Raw genomic sequence first — 22,440 nt, 5'->3', positions numbered from 1 at the left:
GCGGTCAGGATGTTCACCATGGCCGAGCTCTGTGCCGGGACGTGGCCTCGATAAGGACATCGGCGTGATCTGACATGGGATCACGCCGACAGTTGTCCTGCGAAGAAAGGGGCGCTTCTTTTTGGAGCTTCTTAGGCAGAGGCAGGAAGAAGGTCCTCAGCCAAGGATTCAGCCTTTCCTCCCCAGCCAGGGGGCCCCTCCTTCCCTCTCTCCCCTCCAGGGCACGTGAATGCCTAGACCCCTCTCTCAGGGACATCAGTCTGAGTGACCCCCCTCGGACACCTGCCCTACCCCCAAGGGGGGAATCATCGGGGTTCAGTGATCTGTTCTCCCCTGCTCCCCACCACCAGCTGGTGTGAGTGTATGCTAAGTCATTTCAGTCGTGTCCGACTATTTGCGACCCCATGGACCTTAGCCCGCCAGGCTCCTCTGTCCACGGGATTCTCTAGGCAAGAATACTGGAGTGGGGGCCATTTCCTTCTCCAGAGGATCTTCCTGACCCAGGGATTGAACCCAGGTCTCCCGCATTGCACACAGATTCCTTCCCGTCTGAGCCACCAGGGAAGCTTAGCCCAAGCCGAAAGTGGTGATGACGCTCCTGCAGACACCACTGCAACCAGTGTTGATGGCCGTGCAGCCCACCCGGCGCCCTCCTCCCAGAGACGGTCTCCCCAGAGGAGGGCCTGTAGAGCCCCCTGTGCTCCTGCTTTAAGGGGCTCTCAGGCTGGCCTGCAGGCAGCTCCGCGCAGCTGCGGTCTGAGTCTGGGAAGGCCCTGTGGACGCCTGCCCAGGGTCGGCGACGGGGAGGTCTCCAGCCACCCAAGCACACGCCTTCTCCTTGCATCTCAAGGAAACTGGAGGGGTCATACCTCAGCAGAGCTGCGCTGGTGACATTGACGGGGACCCTGCCGGGCCAGTAAGCCAGGGCCGGGACACGGTGCCCTCCTTCCCAGGTGGTCTGCTTGGCGGGACTTCCCCCTGCAAGACAAGCAAGCAGTCGGTTCTCTGGGAAGAGCAGTCCTTCCTGACGGTGGTGCTCTGAGAGCTCCCAATACTTCCAGCAAAGGCCCGACTGCCCTTGGTAATCAGCCATTTTTATTCACCTAGTTAGTCTCTTTCGATGTGTGTGTGTATGTTCAGTCACTTAGTTGCATCCGACTCTTGCAACCCCATGGACTGTAGCCCGCCAAGCTCCTTGGTGCATGGGATTCTCCAGGCAAGATCACTGGAGTGGGTGGCCACTTCCTTCTCCAGGGGACCTCCCTGACCCAGGGATCAAACCCACGTCTCCTGCGTTGGCAGGCAGACCCTTCACTCACTGAGCCACCTGGAGAGTCCAGTCTCCTTCAATACGTGCTTTTATTTTACTGGATAAAGGTGTAAATCGCTGCCTCTGTCCCTCATTATGGAATCACGTCACCTAATTCCCTCACTCCACTCACGACCATCAGCTTGCCTGGCTTCTTTACTGACTGGTTTCCCAAGTACCTGCACAGCACGACCCAGCAAACATCGTGTCCACCTGAGACACAGCAAAGAGAAAGAAGGTGAAGTCACTTAGTCGTGTCTGACTCTTTGCGACCCCGTGGACTGTAGACCACCAGGCTCCTCTGTCCATGGGATTCTCCAGGCAAGACTACTGGAGTGGGTTGCCATTTCCTTCTCCAGGGGGTCTGCCCGACCCAGGGATCGAACCCGGGTCTCCCGCATTGTAGGCAGACACTTTAACCTCCGAGGCACCGGGGAACACAGGTGAGACATAGTAGGCGCTCAACAAATCCCTGTCAAACAAACATGAACGAATGTGTCTCCCTACAGGTCATGTTGAGGATGGGAAATAAAATTATTTGACTAAAGGCAGAAATTCTCCCCCAGCTATTTGATCTGTCTGATGCCAACAACTGACCTGGCATACATTTTGCTGTGTTTTCCCTTTGCCTCACTTTTTACCCCCCTTTTGTCTGCCTTTATTTTTGAATGAATGAGTTGTTCCAATGTTGTGGAGACAGCATTCATAATAGCTCTGACCTCTTACCTCTTTCAGGGAGGTAAGAACAATCTATGTGCAATCTACGAATTTCCACTGGGTAATTAAAGGAATTCTTTTTGTAACTACCGAGTCAAAGTGACCAGCAGTGTAACGGTGACCAGCGGGCTGGAAGGGATGAGGTCATGCCTTATGGAAACATCCTGAATACACGTCGCGTTGAATTAGCCATGACCATCCCCACCACTCCCACACACGCCCCGACTTCAGCCCGGCTGAGCCAGGAATTCCACACAGTTAGCGTGTCAGAGGCCTTCCAAGGCGAAGGCTGTGTGTGCCTCACACAGGCCGCGGTCATGCGACGGCCTTATGTTTGGCTGCCGTGAACAGGGGTGGGGGGAGCAGACCAGGCTGCTGGCGCTCTGCAGCGCCCACCCCGCAGCGAAGGCAACCTTTGAAGTCCTGGGCCAGCTCCCAACACCGGAAGTGCCCAGCATTCTTGGAATTTTCTCATAACCAGCTCTGGAGTCCCCCCAAGTGTTGAAGTAAGAAACGAAACACACACCAACTTGCGTCCATGTGGACGGTTCCTGGGTAGGGTGTGGGGCTCTCAGAGCCAGGTGGGCCGGGTGGGAAACTCTGTGGCCTGGCCTGGGATGTCTTGAGCACCTGGTCGCCATCCAGAGTCCTGCTGCCCAGAAGGGCCCAGAGCCCCCTCCCGTTCTTCACGCACAAGCAGCAGAGAACCCGGTGCTGCTGGGATGTAAATCACACTCCCACGTGGCTGCGGAATGCATGACTGATGCCTCTGCCCTGGGCCAAGAGAGGGTGGGAGCATCGCACGCGCGCAAGCCCTACACACATTCACCCCCCACCCATGAGGGGCGTTTCTAGGGACGCTTGGGAAATAGGTGGGTGAGAATATGGAGTCCATTTATTTGCAAGTCCATGGAACACAGTATCCCGATGAACTTGCTTAGCCTCTGAGGCCAGATGCTAAGGAAAAGTGAAGGCTTCAATTCCAAGAAACCAGTCAATGGTTCTGCGGGTCAACCAGAAGGCCCATGCTGGGGATTTGCACCGTGATGCAACTGTGGGCACCAGGGTCAGCACCAGAGTTGCATCTCTGCCTCCAAGATATTTCCAGAGGGTACCCTGGCTCCGGGCTTCCCAGGCAGCACTAGTGGTAAAGAACCCGCCTGCCAATGCAAGAGATGCGGGAGGCATGGTTTCGGTCCCTGGGTCGGGAAGACCCCCGGGAGGAGGGCGTGGCAACCCTCTCCAGTATTCTCACCTGGAGAATCCCATGGACAGAGGAGACTAGCTACAGCCACGGGGCAGCAAAGAGTCAGACACGACCACACACACACACACACACACCCTGGCCTGTAACTAGTAAATCTACTAACTGGCCCTCGCCACTAGGGGTTCTGCTCATCTGCCATAATCTTCTTTTTCAGATGATTAACTTCCCTTCTTCTTTTTCAGAGAAAAATATGTCGATGTGTTTGCCTTATTTCAGCAGAGAGTTGAAAGCTGGAGAGGTGAGGAGGGATTCGGCCAGTTCTCAAACATGTACACACCAACAGAGCGGACAGCCACCTGCAAAGATGAGGAATCAGTACAAGAGAGGAGGAGGCTGGCTGGGAGGGGCCTCTTGGTATGGACGCTTGCTGGGGCGTGGGGGCAACCTCCCATCTATGTTTTGAACACTGGCCTGCTGATACCTGTCTGTGGCCCAGCTTCTGGCTTTACCAGAAAGACACACTGATACATTCCAGCCATGCCCACAAGCCCTGTACTTGAAAGGAATTTATCTCAAGAGTCCAGAGTGTGGGTGAGCAATTATAAATATATATGTATACACACCCCACATCTTCTCGCTCCAGATTCCAGTACCCAGTATCTTGTCAGCACTGCCAGCGGGGAACCGACTTTGAAAGGTCTGACTGGCACTGTCGGTGGGTCCCCAGGGCTGATGCCTGATAGCCAAGCATCTGAAGATCAGAAACCCCTGCCAGTGTGTGCTGCGCTTTATCTGCACCAGCCAACACGGAAATCCACGATAGCCAGCCCCGGGCCCCGATACTCTCCAGCCACACCTGCTTCTGCTAATGGGCCCTCATCTTGCATTTAACACAGTAACAGTGTCGCTAGTGGTCAGGAACCCGCCTGCCGATGCAGGAGACACAGGAGACGCGGGTTCGGTCCCCGGGTTGGGAAGGTCCCCTGGAGGAGGGCCTGGCAACCCGCTCCAGTGTTCTTGCCTGGAGAATCCCATGGACAGAGGAGCCCGGCAGGCTGCAGTCCATGGGGTCGCAGAGTTGGAGATGACGGAAGCGACTTGGCACACATACACTAGTGACAGTAATTTCTCCAATTAACTGAGCCTCTCCCAAGCACCAAGTTGAGTGTACCTGCCCGCAGTGCTGAGCACTTCCCTGAAGTACCTCCCTTAACCCTTAGGACAGCTTTGTGAGCTGAGCACTGTGACACTTCACTTTTCAGATGCAGAAGTCAAAGCTCAGAGAGGTTAAACAATTTGCCCAAGGTCACACAGCAAGGAAACAGTCTGGTCAGGATCTGAGTCCAAGGCTGACTACATGGCCGGCTCCCTTAGTCATTAAGAACTTCTAGGACCTTCTAGGACTGTGGTTCCCATCCCTGTATGCAGACTCGAGTCACTAGGGGAGCTTTGGAGAAATACTCATGCAAAGGTCCATTTCCCAGAAATTGTGAGTTAATTGACCTGAGCTGGGGTCCAGACACCAGGAAAGCCCTGTAAAGCTCTCCTGGTGAGTTCACGTAGAGCGCGCCAGTTCCAGGGCAGTAAGAAAGGGGACATGATACATCTCAAAACTAAACATAGCGTGTGTCTAATGACAGGTTTCATGTGGCCTGCGCCTTTACGCCTTTACGCCCTGGAGAACAAATGTGACCTTCTCCGTTACAGTGAGTAAGAACAACAGTTGAGTCTAGCCCATAAAGTAAGATGTGCAGTTTTTACTTTCAAAAGCTCTTTCTTCGTGGACAGCAACCTTCACCCTTGGACAAGTCACACTGGCATATCCAAAGCATCTGTCGAATTTGGCTTTCTGCTGAGAAACCACGTTTGACAGCCATGAGAATGCATTTCGATGCACTTCTGGTTAGTTATGACTCTAATTAAGGCTGAACCTCTTACTTAAAGCAATAAATATTTAGCTCAGCAACCAAAGCATGAACAGAAGCATGATTCATGAGTGTGCTTACTTCCTCCTCCCTGGCTGTGCAAGGAGAGGCTGCTCCGTGATGCGTGGAGGAAGCCCCACCATGGTCCACGTTCAGACACACGGGCGCTTCCCAGAAAGGGTCCCTCCCAAACGCCAGGGCTCCCTGAGTCAGAAGGGCGGGGCTGCTCACAGAGGCTGGCAAGCCTGTCAGCACACAGAGCCGCCAAAGGACCCCTGGAGATGCTGGTTTTGTAAGTCTCGGGTGGGGCTGTCATTCCAGGTCACTCTGACAGCAGCATCTGGGGACCAGAGGCTGAGAAAAAGCAGTAAGGTAACCAGGAGAGGGCCTTCTCGCTGTGAGACCTCGGGCAGCAGGTGGGATCTGAGTTCTCCCACCAGGGATCGAACCCATGGCCCCGGTATCCCAAGTGCAGAGCCTTAACTGCTGGGCCGCCAGGGACGCCCAGGCAGAAATCTTAACGTCCCTCTGCCCCCTCCTTCTCAGTCGTGAAGGGGGAAAGTGACTGTACTGGTCTCATGGGACGCTGGAAAGCTGACATCAGACAATGTCTGTAAAGTTCTGAGCAAGGCCCTCAGGCACGGTGCCTGCCACGGGAGTGCGACAAATGCGGTCCGAAGAAACCCAAACAAAACAAAGGCACAACAGAACCCCGCACAGACAGCAGCGGGCCGAAGCTGCCCCTGGCGGCCCGTGCACTGGACTCAGGCCTCTGACAATGTGCTCTGGCGCGAAGCGGACTTTGTGTGTAAACTGAGTCTGAACGTCATTAGACAAGAGCCCTCTGTCCCACTGAACGAGTCCCTAGTCCTGTCCACAACGGACGAAAACAAGCGTGTGTCCATTCGAACTACCTGCTTGGCCCCGCAAGCCGTTATATGAGTGTCTCGGGGCAGAAGGACGCGCCTGTTCTGAGGAGTCCACATTCTATAACCTTCTAAAGAAGCAGGCTTCGTTTCTAAATATAAATATGTGCCTTTGCCAAGGATGCCCAGAGCTCACACACTAGTTTTCTAGAAACACACGGAAGCCAGGCCTCTGGTGGGGCCAAGGACTCCAGCTGGCCTGGGTGGCTGTGGGCGGGGTGGGGGCATTCCAAGCCTGGTGGCTGGTGGCCCGAAAGGAGACATCACTTGACTCCCACCGGTCCCATCAGCGGACCCTGCCCCCAGCGGGGCCGGCTGCCAGCATCTTCCCCACCGCACACCCCTGACCCCTGTCTGCCCCTCCACACACCCCTGACCCCCGTCTGGCCCCCCCACCCCCTCTGACCCCTGTCTGCCCCCCTGCACCTCCTCTGACCCCTGTCCGTCCCCCCCGACCCCTGTCCGCTCCCCCCTGCACCCCCAGCTGGACAGACAGCCGAGCCGCAGAGCCGGCTTCCCAGTGGGAAAGGTTATGTAACCGCCTGGTAGCATCGCCTTACACCAAGGTCTCCCAGAAGGGGAGGATGCCAAACTCAACAGCATGTTTCCTCATCACCAGGGGAGGAAGGAACCGCTCTGCTCTTCAAATAAAACAAGGCAAGATTCTCCAGACAGCGGAGCCGTCCGTTAGGGGACACACAGGGTCCTGGTTCTGTCCCGAAGAGGAAATAGGTCTGGAGCGGGGAGGGCCGCTGCTGGGCCGCAGGGCGGGGTGGGGGGGTGGGCCTCAGCGGCCGCCCGCGCCCCGGGCCCCTCCGCCTGGGGGAAGGCCAGGCCGCCCAGCGGTGCCCCCTACCCCGGCTCGGCCTCGCACCCCCGCCGGGTGCCGGCCAAGCCCCGCGGAGCGTCCTCGCCCAGCACGGGATGAAACGCCGCTCCAGGAGACGCTGCCTCATCCCATCAGCTGAGCACCGCCCGGGCCAGGAGAGGAAGGGAGGATGGGGAGGGGGCGCCAGCGCGTGGCCTGCCGTCCGGGCTGGCGGCGCGGGGGGAGCGGAGCGGCGCTCTGGGTACTGTTTGTCCCGCTCCGTTGTGAAAACATGGCCCCTCTTCTCGGTTTCATTGACCCTCGGGCCGGGCCCGCTCCCAGCAGGACACACAGGCACCCGCCTGAAGACCTGCCCAGCGGGGCCCCGGCCACGCCCCCTCCTCTGGGCCCTGCCCGGCCCCCCGGACCCCCGACAGCGTCCCGGGCAAACGGCAGGGAGACAGCTGCCGCCAGGGTGGCGGGGAGCCGATGCGGAGGTCGAGGTCGGGACAGAGCTCAGCCCGCGGCCAGGGGCGCCTGTGTGACCCCCAAGAAAAGCAGAGGCGCCCGGCCCCGCCGCACGCTCAAGTGCCGGGCAGTGTACATATCCATACACACCGCGTCTTCCCCATCCATTCACGGACAGGCGGACACCCCCTGGCGGCTCAGTGGTCAGAACTCGCCAGCCAGTGCAGCAGACGTGGGTTTGATTGCAGGAAGACATGGCACCCCACGCCAGTGCTCTTGCCTGGAGAATCCCATGGACAGAGGGGCCTGGCAGGCTACAGCCCATGGGGTCACAAGGAGCCCACACGGCTGAAGTGACTTAGCCGCGCAGCTTGCTCTAATGATGATTCCGGGTCCGTTCTGCACTGCACTGGACGCTCGTGTCTCTTCTCTTTGCGTTTATGAGTTCCTCCTCTCTCTTCCCTACCGCATATTTGCAAGCCCGGTTCACTAGTTTACAACTGCCTCCTAAGAGACAAGATGAGACAGATCCTCAGATAGGAGGTCAGAGGTCACCTTCTTAGGGAACAGAAAGCTCCCCAGAGAGGGGCCCCCTCCTGACAGTTGTGTCCCCTCAACCTTGGCCTCCATGCCTTCAGAATTTTCACCCTGGAGAGTAAAAGTGATCCCAGGCCCCTCTAACTGAGTACTGAGGCTGGAACCTGGCCCGAGGGCTGGCCAGGCGCAGAGAGGAGGAACTGCAACCAGTGAGTGCAGAAAGCCACTCTGGCTGGCACCGTATTTCTCTAGGTGACGGCTGCAGATTAAAGAATCTGCCTGCAGCGTAGGAGGCCTGGGTTCAAACCCCGGGTCAGGAAGACCTGCTGGAGAAGGAAACAGCAACCCACCGCAGTGTTCTTGCCTGGAGAATCCGATGGACAGAGGAGCCCGGCGGGCTACAGGCCATGGGGTGGCAGAGCCAGACACGACTGAGCGACTAACACACACACCATGGCTGCAGCTACCGGCCCCATTTCCACCAGGCTGGGTGTGGCATCTCTTCCTGGTCCAGCTGTCCAGCACTCTTGAACAGGCAGGGCCAACGCGGCTCATGCATGAAGGCGCCTGGTCACTGCACAGGTTGCAGGAGGCGGCACCCAGTTCTCCTGACTCCCATCACTTGTGTCCAGACAGGAGGCACGGTGAGCGTCCAGCAGCCACTCACCTGTAAAGTTCTCAAGGGATCTGAGCCAGGGACGCCAGATGAAAGCCTTTCCTTCTCACCACTGGTCATGGGACACAGGGATGTTCCAGCTTCTAGGTAGCTATGAACTTCTTGCCAGACTAATGTGAAAGGGGGTTTATGTCCTCTGACCTGGAGACAGCTGGGGGCCACGGGTCAGGCCAGCCAGCCAGGAGGACAACAGGGCGAACCCAGCCCCAGAGGATAATCTTGCCAAGCCCACCTCTGAACCCCTTGGACACAGATACTTTCTAAAATTTTATAATTTTTAATTTTATAAAGTATATTTATTATAAAATAATATATTAATATTAATAAACATTATATTTGGTATTATAAAATAATCCCAATTTATTTGACAAATGAAGGTAGGGAAAACTACACTTAAACCCTTCCTTGACCTTCCCAGGTGGCTCAGCGGGAAAGAATCTTCCTGCCAATGCAGGAGACACAGGTTCGATCCCTGGTCCAGGAAGATCCCACAGGCCTTGGAGCAACGGAGCCCGTGCGTCCCAACTACCCAATCTGCGCTCTAGAGCCCATGTGACTTGGAGCCCACACTCTGCAACAAGAGAAGCCAGCGGTGAGAAGGTCACGCACTGCAGCCAGAGAAAGCCTGCTCAGCAACGAAGACCCAGCACAGACAGAAATAAGCAAACGCAGAAAATTACTTTTTAAAAACCTTTCCTCCACCACCCAGAGGAAACCACTGCCTCACTTTTTGTTGCCTCTGTCAAGACTTTCCTGAGACCACATATACTTATTATTATACAATAAGATCATACTTTACATATGGTTTTGTGACCTGCATTATTCACTGGAAAGTATTTTATGTAACTGTTTCCAGGTGAGTCATAGGCACCGTTTTCAGTGGTTCCCGCATGTTTCTTGAGATGCACGTACCATAATTTCTTGGAGCACTCCTGTCTTGCTGGACACTTGGGTTATGTGTTTGCTTGTTTAAATCTACAGCAATGAGCATTGTTTTACATACATCATTGTGCACTTGGCTATTTCTTGAAAACAAATTCTTTAAGGAGGAATTAAAGCACCATCAGTCATGCATATTGTTTAAGCCGTACTGTCGAATTATCCCCCGCAGGACTGCCTTTCAGAGGGTGAGGTCCCTGTGAGGAGACCATCCCGGAGCAAATGGGTGCTGAGCTGAGAGTGAAGGATGTTTAAATAAACAGGCAGTGCGGATCATGGAGGAAGGGATGACTGTGAACAAGGAAAGAAAAGAAAGCAAGAGGGAAGAGCAAGGTCGCAGGATGAAGACAAAGGCAGGCATGTTTGCTGGACAGTCCTCAGCCTGGCCTCTGGAGGCAGGGCTGACGCCCTGGAGGAAAGGAAGGGATGACCCAACGCACACCAACTTTCTCCGCCCCAAACTGTTTCTTTTCTGGGAGCTGGTGGCTGTGAGTAATCTATTCCTGTGTCACAAAGATGCCCCAAGGCCAGGAGAGAAATCGGTCCCCCCAGAGGCTGTGTCTCTTGTCCCCACCCCCGGTGGAGACCATACCTTGACGAGCTTGCCACGATCCGGTGAAGGGCCCCACACTCCCAGCCAGTTCGCACTTCTGAGCCCACGGGCCATTGTCCCCTAGAAACCAAGAAAGGCAACACAGAGTCAGGGCACTCCAGGACACTGCCAACCGTGGCCCCACACCCCTGTCCCAGCACCGACTGGAGAAAGGACTTGTGAAAACAAGTGCGACCGCAAACTTGGAGGACCACCTTTTGGGGGAAGGCGTCTGCTTCCCACGGCCCGCAGAGACGTGGGCTGTCCCCGCCCCGAGCTCGCCCCACGGTGGAGCTCTGGCTTCTGGCTGTGGACTCAGCAGGCCCCTTACCAGCGTCAACTCAGCACCTGTTCGCTGTTTCTGGTTTGGCCACACAGCCTGTGGGGGCTTAGTTCCCTGACTCCCTACATTGGGAGTGTGGAGTCCTAACCACTGTCCCCAGCAACTCCTTCCTGAGCACCTGTGATGACCCGGTGCCTCCCACACATCACTGCCAAGGAGGAAAGAGGGGCTCAGAGGGGCTAACGGAACTTTCCCAACGCAGAGGTTCAAACACCAGTGTCCACAGCCCTCACGCCAGACAGGGATCCCCAACCCACCGTTCCTGAGTGGGTCCTCGAAACAGCCCACCGTGCAGGCCTGATCAGCCAGGAGATGTGCGCTGTGCCCGGTGGTAACGTCTGGGCTGGGGAGGGCACTGAAGCGGGCTTTCAAGGACTGCCCGGGGGACACAGGCCCGTGATGTCAGTCTCTCGTTAACAATTAGGAGCAGTACCCAGGTGACGCTGGCCAGCACCCAAGGGGCAGCAGGGGAACCGAGCTCTCCGTGCAAGCCTGTCTGGGGGTGCGGCCTCGGGGACCCACACACACAGGCCCGTGAACACCAGTGGGGCCCCACGCTCAGGGCAGAGGCTCACTTGCTGAGACGCTGCTCCTCTGGGGTGCGTGCAGCGTTACCCATTAGACCCGAGGGAGGCTGGTTGTGGTTTTCTATTCACCTGTAAACCAGAGGAACGTGTTGTTTTTCCCCGCGAGGTCAACTGTGTCCTTGATCCGGCCCACAAGGTGGTCCATCTCCTGCAGGCCCGCGCTATACGGCCGTTGACCCCTGGATCCTGCTGATGGCGGCATCCTGGTCAGGGGCACGTGCATGTGGGCCAGGCCCACATACAGCAGGAAGGGTCTCCCGCTGGTGCTGAAATGAGAGAGCCGGACCATGACCCCCCAGAAGGGCCCCGGGGCCCAGCGGAGAGCCCGGAACCCCTGCGGCCCAGGAAGCACACACCTGTCCACAACCTACAAAGACAACGCGCACGTGACCTGGTTAGCGGGTGAGAGTCTGCGAGTCACTGTCGTCATCGTAACCGCCCTTTAACACATTGCAAAACTGACTCACGGAGTCTGAATTCACCCTCGTGAGAACGCCCAAGTTCCCTTTTCCAGATGAAGTGTCAGGGGCTCAGGGAGACTGAGAGACAGACCCGAGGTTCGTAAGCAACCGCATTCGGGTTCAGACCCAGAGCCGGCTGGGAGCAGTGTGCCAGCCCTGAGCTGCTCATGCTAACGCCCAGCACACACATGCTTCCAGGCTTTATCTGCTCTGTCAGCGCACCAGGGCCACCACGTCTATTCCCAGCCTCAGGCCTTTCTCGGGGGTGAATGGACAAGTCAAGGTGATCACAGGGGATTCCAAGGACACAGCCAGGAACGTCCAGACCACAATCCTGCTGGAGGCCTGGCGTCCGGCCGCCCCTCTGCTGATCCTGCAGGGTCCTCGGGGGCTCTGCTTCCTGCCCACCCCCACCTGCATTCCCGGGCGGGGGCAGGGTCAAGGGCAGCAGCAGGGGCCCTCGGGGAACCCTTCCCACAGCCCATGCCCATGGAGGGATGGGCTTTCAGAGGACATGTCGAGGGGCGGGGAGGCCTCAGGCAGGCTCTCAGAGGGACAGAGGCGTGGCTGTTCTGTCACCAGTTGGACCATAAGGGAGGCTGAGCACCGAAGAATCGATGCTTTTGAACTGTGGTGATGGAGAAGACTCTTGAGAGTCCCTTGGACTGCAAGGAGATCCAACCAGTCCATCCTAAAGGAGATCAGTCCTGAGTGTTCATTGGAAGGACTGATGCTGAAGCTGAAACTCCAATACTTTGGCCACCTGATGCAAAGAACTGACTCACTGGAAAAGACCCTGATGCTGGGAAAGATTGAGGGTGGAGGAGAAGGGGACAGAGGATGAGATGGTTGGATGGCGTCACCAACGCGATGGACATGAGTTTCAGTAAACTCTGAGAGTTGGTGATGGACAGGGAGGCCTGGCGTGCTGCGGTTCATGGGGTCGCGAAGAGTCGGACACAACTGAGCGACTGAACTGAACTGGACCTGGCACTTAACTTTCAAACGGGCCTGAGCTTTCCCGGCTCACCTCGGTTCACACCCCCCACCTCGTCACATTCTCTGAGTCCCCCCAGGCTCAGCTCTGCCTCAAACCTGGAGAGCCCCTGCATCCCGACTCCTGGGGTCCCCCGATTGGGACTGGGTGGACTCAGCTCTCTTTGAAGGACAGACATCCTGGATGCCGACCTCCTCTTCCCCATTTTAATCAACAATTTCTTTTTTATACTATGTATAAAACAGATGGCTTCCCAGGTTGCGCCAGTGATAAAGAACCCAGCTGCCAATGCAGGAGACGTAAGAGAAATGGGTGCCACCCCTGGGGTCGGAAGATCCCCTGGAGAAAGAAATGGCGCCCACTCCAGTATGCTTGCCTGGAGAATTCCATGGACGCTTGCCTGGAGAATTCCACGAATGCAGAGGCTCAAGGGATGAGCCTTGCAGACTTTATGCTACGTGAAATGAGCCATCGCCCAAGGTCAGGCTTGGCCAGATTCCACTCAGGAGGTACCCGGAACGGCCAGCTTCAGACAGACAGGAAGCAGAACGGTGGTTGTCGGGGGCTGCGGGGAAGGGAAGACAGGGAGCTGGTGTTTAATGGGGACAGGGTTTCAGTTTGGGAAGACGAAAAGTTTCTAGAGGTGTATGGATGACCCTGGGCCGTTCACTTAACCTCGGCTGTCAGCTCAGTGGGGAGAGCCAAGCCTCGCTGGCACAGCTGTGAGGATTAACTGCCCAGAGTAAGCACTGAATAAATGAGAGCCTTTAAGATCCCCCAGAGAAGGAAATGGCAACCCCACTCCAGTATTCTTGCCTGGAGAATCCCATGGACAGAGGAGCCTGGCAGGTACAGTCCATGGGGTCACAAAGAGTCAGACGTGACTTAGCGTCTGAACAACAAAGAACATCTCTTACATGTGGAATCTACAATATAACACAAATGAACTTATCTAAGAAACAGAAGCAGATTCACAGACAGAGAACAGACGTGTTGTTGCCAAGGCTGGCAGGGTTGGGGGTGAAGAAGGAGGACAGGGATTCGGGGATTAGCAGATACAAGTTATTATAAGTAGGTGAATAAACAAGAAGGTCCTGCTGATTAGCTATGACTGTACGGTTCCGTATGACTACAGGGAACTGTAGTCAACATCCTGTGATAAACTAGAATGGAAAAGAATATAAAAAAGAATGTACAACGGAGTCACTTTGCTACACAGTGAAAATTAACACAACACTGTAAATTATGCTTTCATTTAAAAACAACAAGAAAGAATCAGCCTTCAGCATTCCTGCTAGGTCAGGAATCTAAATTCAAGTAAAGACCCAAGGAAAAACGTTCAAAGTCCTGGGGTGAGACCCTTGCTGAGCACGGGCAGGAAGCCACAGTCCAGTGACCCCCCCCACCCAGTGGTTTTGACAAACAAGTCCAGGTGGGTCGGGGTCACGGAGGAGAAAGGAACACAGATGGGGCCTGGTGTGTGCTGACTCTTCAGAAACCACGGGCGACCTCACAGGTCAAGTCCTACAGACACCAGGTGCCTGAGGATTATTCTCCACCAAGTTAAAAGCCAACAGGATTCATGTGACTTTTCATTCGATAACGAATTAATAAACTCACAAATGCTTGGCCTCTCTCCTATGACAAAGAGTTTGTTTGCTGATGTGCTTGTCTTTCAACTGGTCAATTAACTGGTTCGAACAGCACCGCACCCTCTTCAGGGCCTCCATCAGCCCTCAGCCAGCTGCTGCTCCCCCAAATCCCCCAGGAGCACTGAGACCCCACTGCGAACGCAGCGAGGGACGGGCCCCACAAGCCACGGACTGGCCGCCTGCCCCAGGGCACTGGGAAGCCAACACAGCGCCCGGGTGGGAGAAGGGGCTTTTCCCTCTTCATATCAACCGTCTGAAAAATACAAAAACAAGCAGGCCAGCAAAACAGTGTTTCTCAGAAAGGTCTGAAAAACTCGTAAGATGCCATCTCTAAAGCCTAAGGCGCTGCTCTTAGAATCTGGGTCCCAAGCAGGTGGTGTGATCAAGCGAAACGGGCCCATTGAATACCGGCCCCCAAAGATATCCAGGGTCTAATTCCTAGAATCTCTGTTACCTTGTACGACCAAGGGCACTTTGAAGATGCAATGAAGCTAAGAGTCTTGAGATCAGAGGCTTTTCTTAGACTGTCTTAGTCGACCCTAAGTGTGAAAGTGTTAGTCACTTCAGTCATGTCTGACTCTTTGCAACTCTATGGACTGTAGCCCGCCAGGCTCCTCTGTCCATGGGGATTCTCCAGGCAAGAAGACTGCAGTGGGCAGCCTTTCCCTTCTCCAGGGGATCTTGTTGATGAGGGGATCAAACCCAGGTCTCCCTCGTTGCAGGCAGATTTTTTACTGTCTAAGCCACCAGAGAAGCTCAGTAGGGCCTAAACATAATCACACGTGTCCTCCTAAGAGGGAGGCAGGCGCAGGTCCTTGCCTGCAGAAGAGGAGAGGGCAAGAAGACCACAGAGGCAGAGACCAGGAGGAAGGGGCCAGGAATTCCCTGGTGGTCCAGTGGTCAGCACACCACATTTCCACTGCCCAGGGTCTGGGTTCCATCCCTAGTAGGGGAACTAAGATCCTGCAAGGCCCTTGGTGTGGCAAAACAAACAAACAGAACGATGCAACCAGAGCCAAGAAATGTCAACAGCTGCCAGAAGCTGGGAGACACGAGAAACGATTCTCGGGACTTCCCAGGCGGTCCGGGGGATAAGACTTCACCTTCCCAATGCAGGGGGCCCAGGTTCAATCCCTGGTCAGGGAGCTAGAATGCACGTTCTGCAACTAAGCCCGGCACAGCCAAAAAAATAAAAGAATATTTTTTAATAAAAGAAAGAAAAACGATTCTCCCTGGAGACTTGGGAATGAAACAGTCCTACTGACACCTGGACTTGAGCCCCCATGAGACGCATTTCAGATGTCTGGTCTCCAGATCTATAGGAGAACAAACTGCTGTTGTTTTGGCCAATAAGCTGGGGGTAAGTTTGTGACGGCAGCGAACATGCCCTGCCAACTAATGAGCCCAACATACGCTCCGAATGCACAGAGGGCAGTAAATGGGCCCTGGCCTCGAGGGGCGACACGCCGCAGTGAGGACCCGTGACAGTGACTAGGGCGTGGTCTGAGCGGGACCCTGGGGAGGGACCTGCACCTGCGGCCCTGCTAGCCCAGGCCTGGTCAGGTGACCCAGGAGACCCCAGGACAGGCTGGTTTCCAGCTTTATTGTTGCTCAGTTGTGTCCAGCTCTTTGTGACCCCATGGACTGCAGCATACCAGGCTTCCCCTGTCCTTCACCAACTCCTGGAGCTCGCTCAAACTCATGTCCACTGAGTCGGTGATGCCATCCAACCATCTCATCCTCTGTTGCCCCTTCTCCTCCTGCCCTCAGTCTTTCTGAGCATCAGGGTCTTTTCCAAGGAGCATCTCTTCCAGGAGGCACGCATGCATCTTTGTTGGGCAATGGGACTCTGCCACGGCTCTGAGCCCACCTGGGCACGGGGGACATGGGGCTGGATGCAGGGCTCCTCACCTCGCCTGCTGGATGAACTGGGTGGCCTTCTCGGCGTACTTCTGTGCAAGGGCGCTCAAGTTCACGGGCTGCTCCACGATGTTGAGGTTTTCGTACAGAGGAAGGGCCACGTCAGAGTAGCAGTCTCGCTCAAGGTTCCTGTGTCGAAACCACAGATGGCAGAGCACTCATTCCCACGACCCGGGTAGTCATGGAGTCGGACAAAGCGCCGTGATGCGGCGATGCCCATGAATGTGAAACATCGAGCAGCCTGGCCCAGTGCTTTGTCCGGCCTCCCACTTCCGATATAACGCCTGCACCCACTCCCTTCCAGCAGAAGTGTGCACTTCTTGGGCAAGCCTGGCTGCTGTATGAGGCTCCCAACAACTTTTTTGAGCTAGGATGTTATTATTCCTATTTTGCTGGGAGAGAAACTGAGGTCTAAACAAACTGAGATACTCAAGCAGAGTCCCAGAGCCAATCAGTAGCCTTGACTTTTCCCATGGACCCCACCCTCCCAACTCAAGGAGACCCAGCTGGACTCTCCAGCTCCCCGTCACTGCTCCACTGTGACCTGGGCCACCAGATAAGCGCCGTTCCCTGGACAATCAGGAGAAACACTTGCCTCGGTCCATGGGCACACAGACCACAGATCAGCACGCAGGGAGCTTAGAATGTAACAGTGTCTCAATAAATGGCCATTATTACATGTTATTAATAAGCCACCTGAGACTCACTTGCCCCAAGCGGCTCAGACACCTGCAAACCTTGCCAATAACCGCAGTGCACGCTCTGAACAAGCAGAGCGCCCGGCTTTATCACCTGGTTACGGTATATCGCCTTTTTCTGATAGGAAACGTATTGCGTGCTCATTACAGAACATTGGAAAAATACAACGAGAGAGGGAAAAAAATGAAAACCTCTTAATGGCACAACTGCAGTGAATGGACCATCATCGCCATTCTGGCGCATTTCCTTTGGGGCTATTGGAGGTGTAAATACAGACGGAGTTCAGATCCGTGTTGATGATTTGTTTCCTGCTTTTTCCACTTACTAGTCTATTGTGAGCACTTCCCCATTTCACTGAAAACGTTTTGAAAGCATCCTGTTGAGTGCCTGCGCGGCATTCCAACGCTGGGATGGCCGGCTTGTTGCGGGCGGGGGTGGGGCGCACCCTGCGGGCTTTTCCTCCATCTCTCTCCTTCTGTCCCCTGGCGGGACAGGTGCGTGGTCCAGGACAAGAGGAGGGAGGCCATCCGCGTGAGACCTGGTAGCACCCCCTACCCGCACTGAGCTCAACAGTCCAAGGAAACTGGAACATTCCAACTAAAAAAGTGCTCTCCCCTCATCTCCACAGAAAGTGTTCTTGCCCGCCATACACAGAATGCATTTAAAATTTGCACTAAAGGTATGCGACCTTTCTTTGCTGCGGTTACCGGTCCTCCTCGATCCTCCTCGACTTCTCTCGTCTCCTCTGGATGGGCCAAACCCCCGGGACTTTCCCTTGCTCTGATGCCCAGAGCCAACACCTTGGCCAGAATTACCTGGATGGTCTATCGCCCCGGGGACACGCCGGGCAGGGGGGGTGGTTGTAGCCAGGGGTGTCAGTGCAGCCCATGTCGTGGCTGTACGGAACCCCAAAGTAGTAGTCAAAGCCTGGAACAGAAGCACCAGTTAGACTGCGGGCCTGCGTTCTTACACCCAGGACAGAAATTTAATTTTCCATGATTTAATTCTGCACTGTTATGAGTGTGTAATTAAAAGAGGATTTGATGAATATCCCTCGGTAAGTATGCAAGGAAAACACGTTGCTGGCTCCTGGCCGCAAGACTAGATTTGCAAAACATCTTGTGATTAGAGTTAACCCGAAAGGGAAGGAAGCGGGGAGAATTCCTGGACCCCTATCATGCCCAGTGCTGTCCTGGACACAGCAGGAAATATCTGGGGCAAATCTACGACCTGCACGACACTTGGAGGGATAAAAGAAGACATTCTGCCCTCAAGAAACTTCCCATCTGAAAGGGAGATAAGAAATAGAGATTTAGCTTGAAGAGCTGGCTTCCCAGGAAGCCAGCAAGAGAGATCAGAGGAGGAAGGCACCCCAGGATGCCGGGGTGGGGGCTGGGGTTGAGACGGGAAGCTCAAAATGCTTCTCAAAATAGCTTGCATCTCAGCTGGATGCCGAGGGCTGGCAGGACTGGGCCTGGGACGCGGGAGGACCTGAGGGTCAACGTGAAACCTGAGAGCCCTGTGTTGACCTTTTTCCGAGACCCCTCCGCTCATCCCACCCCTTCTGCAGCACAAGCTTCCGTGTGACATTTTCACAGAATTTACCAACCCACCCCCCCAGTCCCTGCTTCAGCGAAGCCCTCAGACAATTTGACCTCGTACCACATGGGGCCTCACGGGGCCGGTGTTCGCCGACACGGGAGAACTGGGTCAAGGAAAATGCTGATGGCCTCGCGATGAGGGGGACCCGAGGGGAGACGGAGGGGGGCCAGGACTGGGGCCAGGTGGAAGGCATGTGAGAGGAGAGGCAGCCCCAGGCACCCCAGATGCCCCCAAGCGACCCTGTGAGCGAGGATGTCCTGACTCAGGAGAGAGGCCGCCCAGGATGAGTCTCTTCACACAGACACCTGTTTCCCAGGTAACCAGTCCCCTGGGGAATCCTTACCACGGAAGTTAGGGTGGTGAGAGCCGTGGTGCCCAAGATGCCACTTCCCTGCAGAAAGACGAGAGAGAGAGGCTCTCAGAGCAGTGCCCGAGGGCCCCACCCCGCTGGGGCGCTGAGCACACGCGGGGGACCACCGTCTTTGCCCTTCCCCGAGGACTCGCAGAGAGGCTGTACATGCTGTGCCAACGCCCAGCCTGACTCTCTGGGGCGGAGAAGGAGTCCCCAGGGAGGCAGAAAGCGAGCCGGGATGACTCAGGACTCACACAGGAGATGGCCCAGGGAAGGAGAAGACGGGTTACCAGGAGCCCAGATGAGTGAGCAGGCTGAGCTTCTGCCCTCAGTGAGGGTGGAGAGCCCACAGCAACCCACCCCCCCATCACCGGCCGCTCTGCCGCCTGGCACTGGGGACCTTGCCCGGGACCCGGCGAGCAGGCGCCCCGCCCACGGGGCCCCAGAGATGCTGCTCGCTCCTGGTGTCAGCATCTCCCGCTCTGGCCGGCAGCAGCCGCCTTCAGGGGCTGAGCGAGGGGCCAGGGACCGCCCCCCTCTCCCCGCCGCGGCCCTGCGGCCGGCAGATGGGGAAACTCAGCCGTACCGCACCGCACGGCGGCGGCTCCCTGCCCTGTGAGCGTGCTCGCGGGGGACGCGTGGCAAGCCGGGGACTCGCTGCCCTGCCCGCCCTGCTCTGACGAACCCAGGCGGGGAGGGGATGAAGCAAAGGTGCGGTGCGGAGACCGAAACGGCAGAGTGTGAAGCAGCATGAAGGGTGGAAATGAAGAGGCAACCGCAGGAGTCTGGCTCAGTACATGCTCTCACGTGGCCTCCATGAAATGCTTCCGACCCATCTTCTTTAGATGAATGCATGCGGCCCAAATAAAGACCTGCTGCGTTTACACAAATTGGGCGGGGGGCAGGGGCCGGGAGCTGGAGGAGGCCCTTCTTGCAACTGGTCTATAGGTTTGGGGGGAAAAATATGCAATCTGAAGTTAAGGGAAGTGAATTAAGCATTAGATGGACTACTTAGATTCAGTATGATGTGGAAATACAAAAATACAGTACAATTTTAAAATTCTTTCTAAAATGATAATAAATATGTAAAATTACACACCCAGGAAATGTAAAATAATAGGAAAGGCAGAAAAGCAGGACCGAATGGTAAGTATACAACTAGGGAAAAACCCATTAACACAGACCAAGATCAGAAGCAAACAGGGGCTTCCCTGGTGGTTCAGTGGCTAAGACGCCGAGCAGGGGGCTCGAGGTCAATGGCTGGTGAGGGAACTAAGACCTCACAGGCCACAGTTAAGAGTCTGATGCCACAGCTAAGGATCTTGCATGCTGCAACAAAGACCCAATACAGCCAAATAAATTTTAAAAAATAAAAAGATTATAAACAAGGAGAGAGTGGTGTCCGTGGACCCCATATTCCTTCAGCAGGCTTTTAATTTCCCCTGTAAGTGTGCTTCTGGGAAAGTCATAGTCTCCACAAGGAGATATGCGTTGGTATCTTGTCCCAGAAAAAACAGAAGAAGATATGGTCAGGGATGAATAGTTGATCTGTAATTGGTTGCCCTCCTGGGGCTGAAAGGCTTGAAGAGGGAGGGGGAGGTACGATCCAACCCAGCTTGAGAAGAACCCACCCCCCTACCCCACTCTTAGGGTCAGAGAGCCTAGGGACCAAAGCCCTCCCCCCGGCTGGGAGTCACATGGATGCAAGGACCGTCTCCGAGGATGCTCAGCCCACACTGAGACCCTCACCGGGATCCGTGCCTCCAGGCGTGGAGACAAGGGGCCAAAAGGAGAGCAGGTCGGGACCTTAACGGTCCCGCCTCCTTCGGACTGGGGCTCATCCTCACGGACAATGCAGACCCCCACTCTAGTCTGATGGTCTGAAGCACATGTCAGGCTCCTTGACCCAGAGCGGAGGTCGAGCGGACACAGAAATGCCTGCTTCCTGCAGGCCGTGACCACATCCTCACGGGACCCTCGTTGCCACATCACTGTGCGGAGGCGGGGAGGGCGGCGGGAATCCTGCAGGACCCGCTGTTGGAGAGTTAGGAGAAAAAGCACAGGTGTTAACAAACGGTATTAATTTTCCTGACTTCACTCTGTACAACAGGCTCGAGGTTCCTATTTACAGAGAAGAAATGGAGACGCAGAGGTGGAGAGCAGACTGGTGGACAGAGGAGGGGCCAGAGGTGAGGGCCACTGGGAAGCCAGCATGGACACATACACGACTGCGTGTAACAGAGAGCCAGGGGGAAGCCGCTGTGCAGCTCAGGAGACACCCTCCGTGCTGTGATGACCTTGAGGGGCGGGATGGGGGCCGGGGGAGGCACAAAGGGAGGGGGTATATGTGTAATTGTGACTGACTCAAGCCCATGTACGGCAGAGACCGCCACAGCACTGTAAAGCAATTGTCCTCCAATTTACAAAAAAGTGCAGGTGGGCTGAGGATTCCCCTGGGATGCTGGGTTGTCTTGGCCACGGCTGAAAGGGGCGGGAGGAACTAGTTCTGTACGCGGTTTAGTCCACGATTGTGCTCAGCCGCTAACTCATGTCCGACTCTTTGCCACCCCACGGCCTGGAGCCCACCAGGCTCCTCTGTCCATGCTATTCCCCAGGCAAGAACACTGGAGTGGGTTCCCTTTTCCTCCTCCCGACCCAGGGATCACCCGGAATCTCCTGTGTCTCCTGCACTGGCGGGAGGGCTTTTACCACTAGCAGCACCTGGGAAGCCCCAGTCTACTGCTGGGTCTTGTCAATTATTGACCCTGAGAGCTGAAGGCGTTTCTAGCTCCCACAGCAAGAAATGCACACACAGGCGGACTCAAGCAGAAGAGATGGCTCTGCAGACGTGAAGGAAGCAGCCAGCACAGCAAGCGCAGGGGACGGGGGTCCCGGCGGCGGAGGTCACATCACCTATCATCCCCGTGACGTAGCCAGCCCCCCGCAGCACTTCGGCCAACGTGGTCTCGTTGAGTGGAAGGCCCCCCACGGACGTGACTGCAAAGTTGTGAGTGACCCCGTTGCGGAGGCCCAGCCGGCCGGTGAGCAGGGCTGCCCGGGAGGGCGAGCAGGTGGAGGCCGCCGCGTGGAAATCCACAAACCTGGGGGAGAGGAGAGTGATGGGGGTGTCCAGACACAGAGAGCCACAGCAGTCACCTCCCACTCAGTTCCCAGGGCCCCGGTGCTGGGGAGGAGCGCCAAGATATCCAGGTGTGGGGCGGGTAAAGCAAACGACAAACCTACACAGCGTATTCAAAAGCAGAGACATCACTTTGCCAACAAAGGTCCGTCTAGTCAAGGCTATGGTTTTTCCAGTGGTCATGTATGGGTGTGAGAGTTAGACTATAAAGAAAGGTGAGCTCTGAAGAACTGATGCTTTCGAACTGTGGTGTTGGAGAAGACTCTTGAGAGTCCCTTGGACTGCAAGGAGATCCAACCAGTCCATCCTAAAGGAGATCAGTCCTGGGTGTTCATTGGAAGGACGGATGCTGAAGCTGAAGCTCCAATCCTTTGGCCTCCTGATGTGAAGAGCTGACTCCTTGGAAAAGACCCTCATGCTGGGAAAGATTGAGGGCAGGAGGAGAAGGGGGAAACAGGTGAGATGGTTGGATGGCCTCACCGACTCGATGGACGTGGACTTGACCAAGCGCCAGGAGACAGGAGAGGACAGAGGAGCCTGGTGTGCTGCAGTCCATGGGTTCGCAGAGAGTGGGACACGACTTA

At 55.7% G+C, this 22,440-nt stretch overlaps 1 protein-coding gene across 3 annotated transcripts in view; it reads right to left on the bottom strand.

Annotated features, from left to right (window-relative positions):
* ARSG (arylsulfatase G) overlaps window positions 1–22,440 on the bottom strand; it is a 56,081-nt gene that overhangs the window by 13,717 nt on the left and 19,924 nt on the right. For all 3 annotated transcript variants that reach the window (XR_005721712.1, XM_040244400.1, XM_040244401.1), the window contains exons 2-8: window positions 21,631–21,818; window positions 18,709–18,756; window positions 17,579–17,690; window positions 16,056–16,193; window positions 11,104–11,300; window positions 10,105–10,185; window positions 870–978 (exon numbers count right to left, since the gene is read on the bottom strand). Coding sequence is in view for 2 of the 3 variants with exons in the window: in XM_040244400.1 (XP_040100334.1) it covers window positions 870–978; window positions 10,105–10,185; window positions 11,104–11,300; window positions 16,056–16,193; window positions 17,579–17,690; window positions 18,709–18,756; window positions 21,631–21,818 (873 nt within the window). In the remaining variant the exon portion in view is untranslated. The remainder of the gene's footprint in view (window positions 1–869; window positions 979–10,104; window positions 10,186–11,103; window positions 11,301–16,055; window positions 16,194–17,578; window positions 17,691–18,708; window positions 18,757–21,630; window positions 21,819–22,440) is intronic.

The sequence above is a fragment of the Oryx dammah genome, unplaced genomic scaffold (assembly GCF_014754425.2).
Source record: "Oryx dammah isolate SB20612 unplaced genomic scaffold, SCBI_Odam_1.1 HiC_scaffold_8, whole genome shotgun sequence".
NCBI lineage: Eukaryota > Metazoa > Chordata > Mammalia > Artiodactyla > Bovidae > Oryx > Oryx dammah.
Note: the sequence above shows the minus strand (reverse complement) of the source record. Positions and strands in the feature narration are given on the sequence as shown.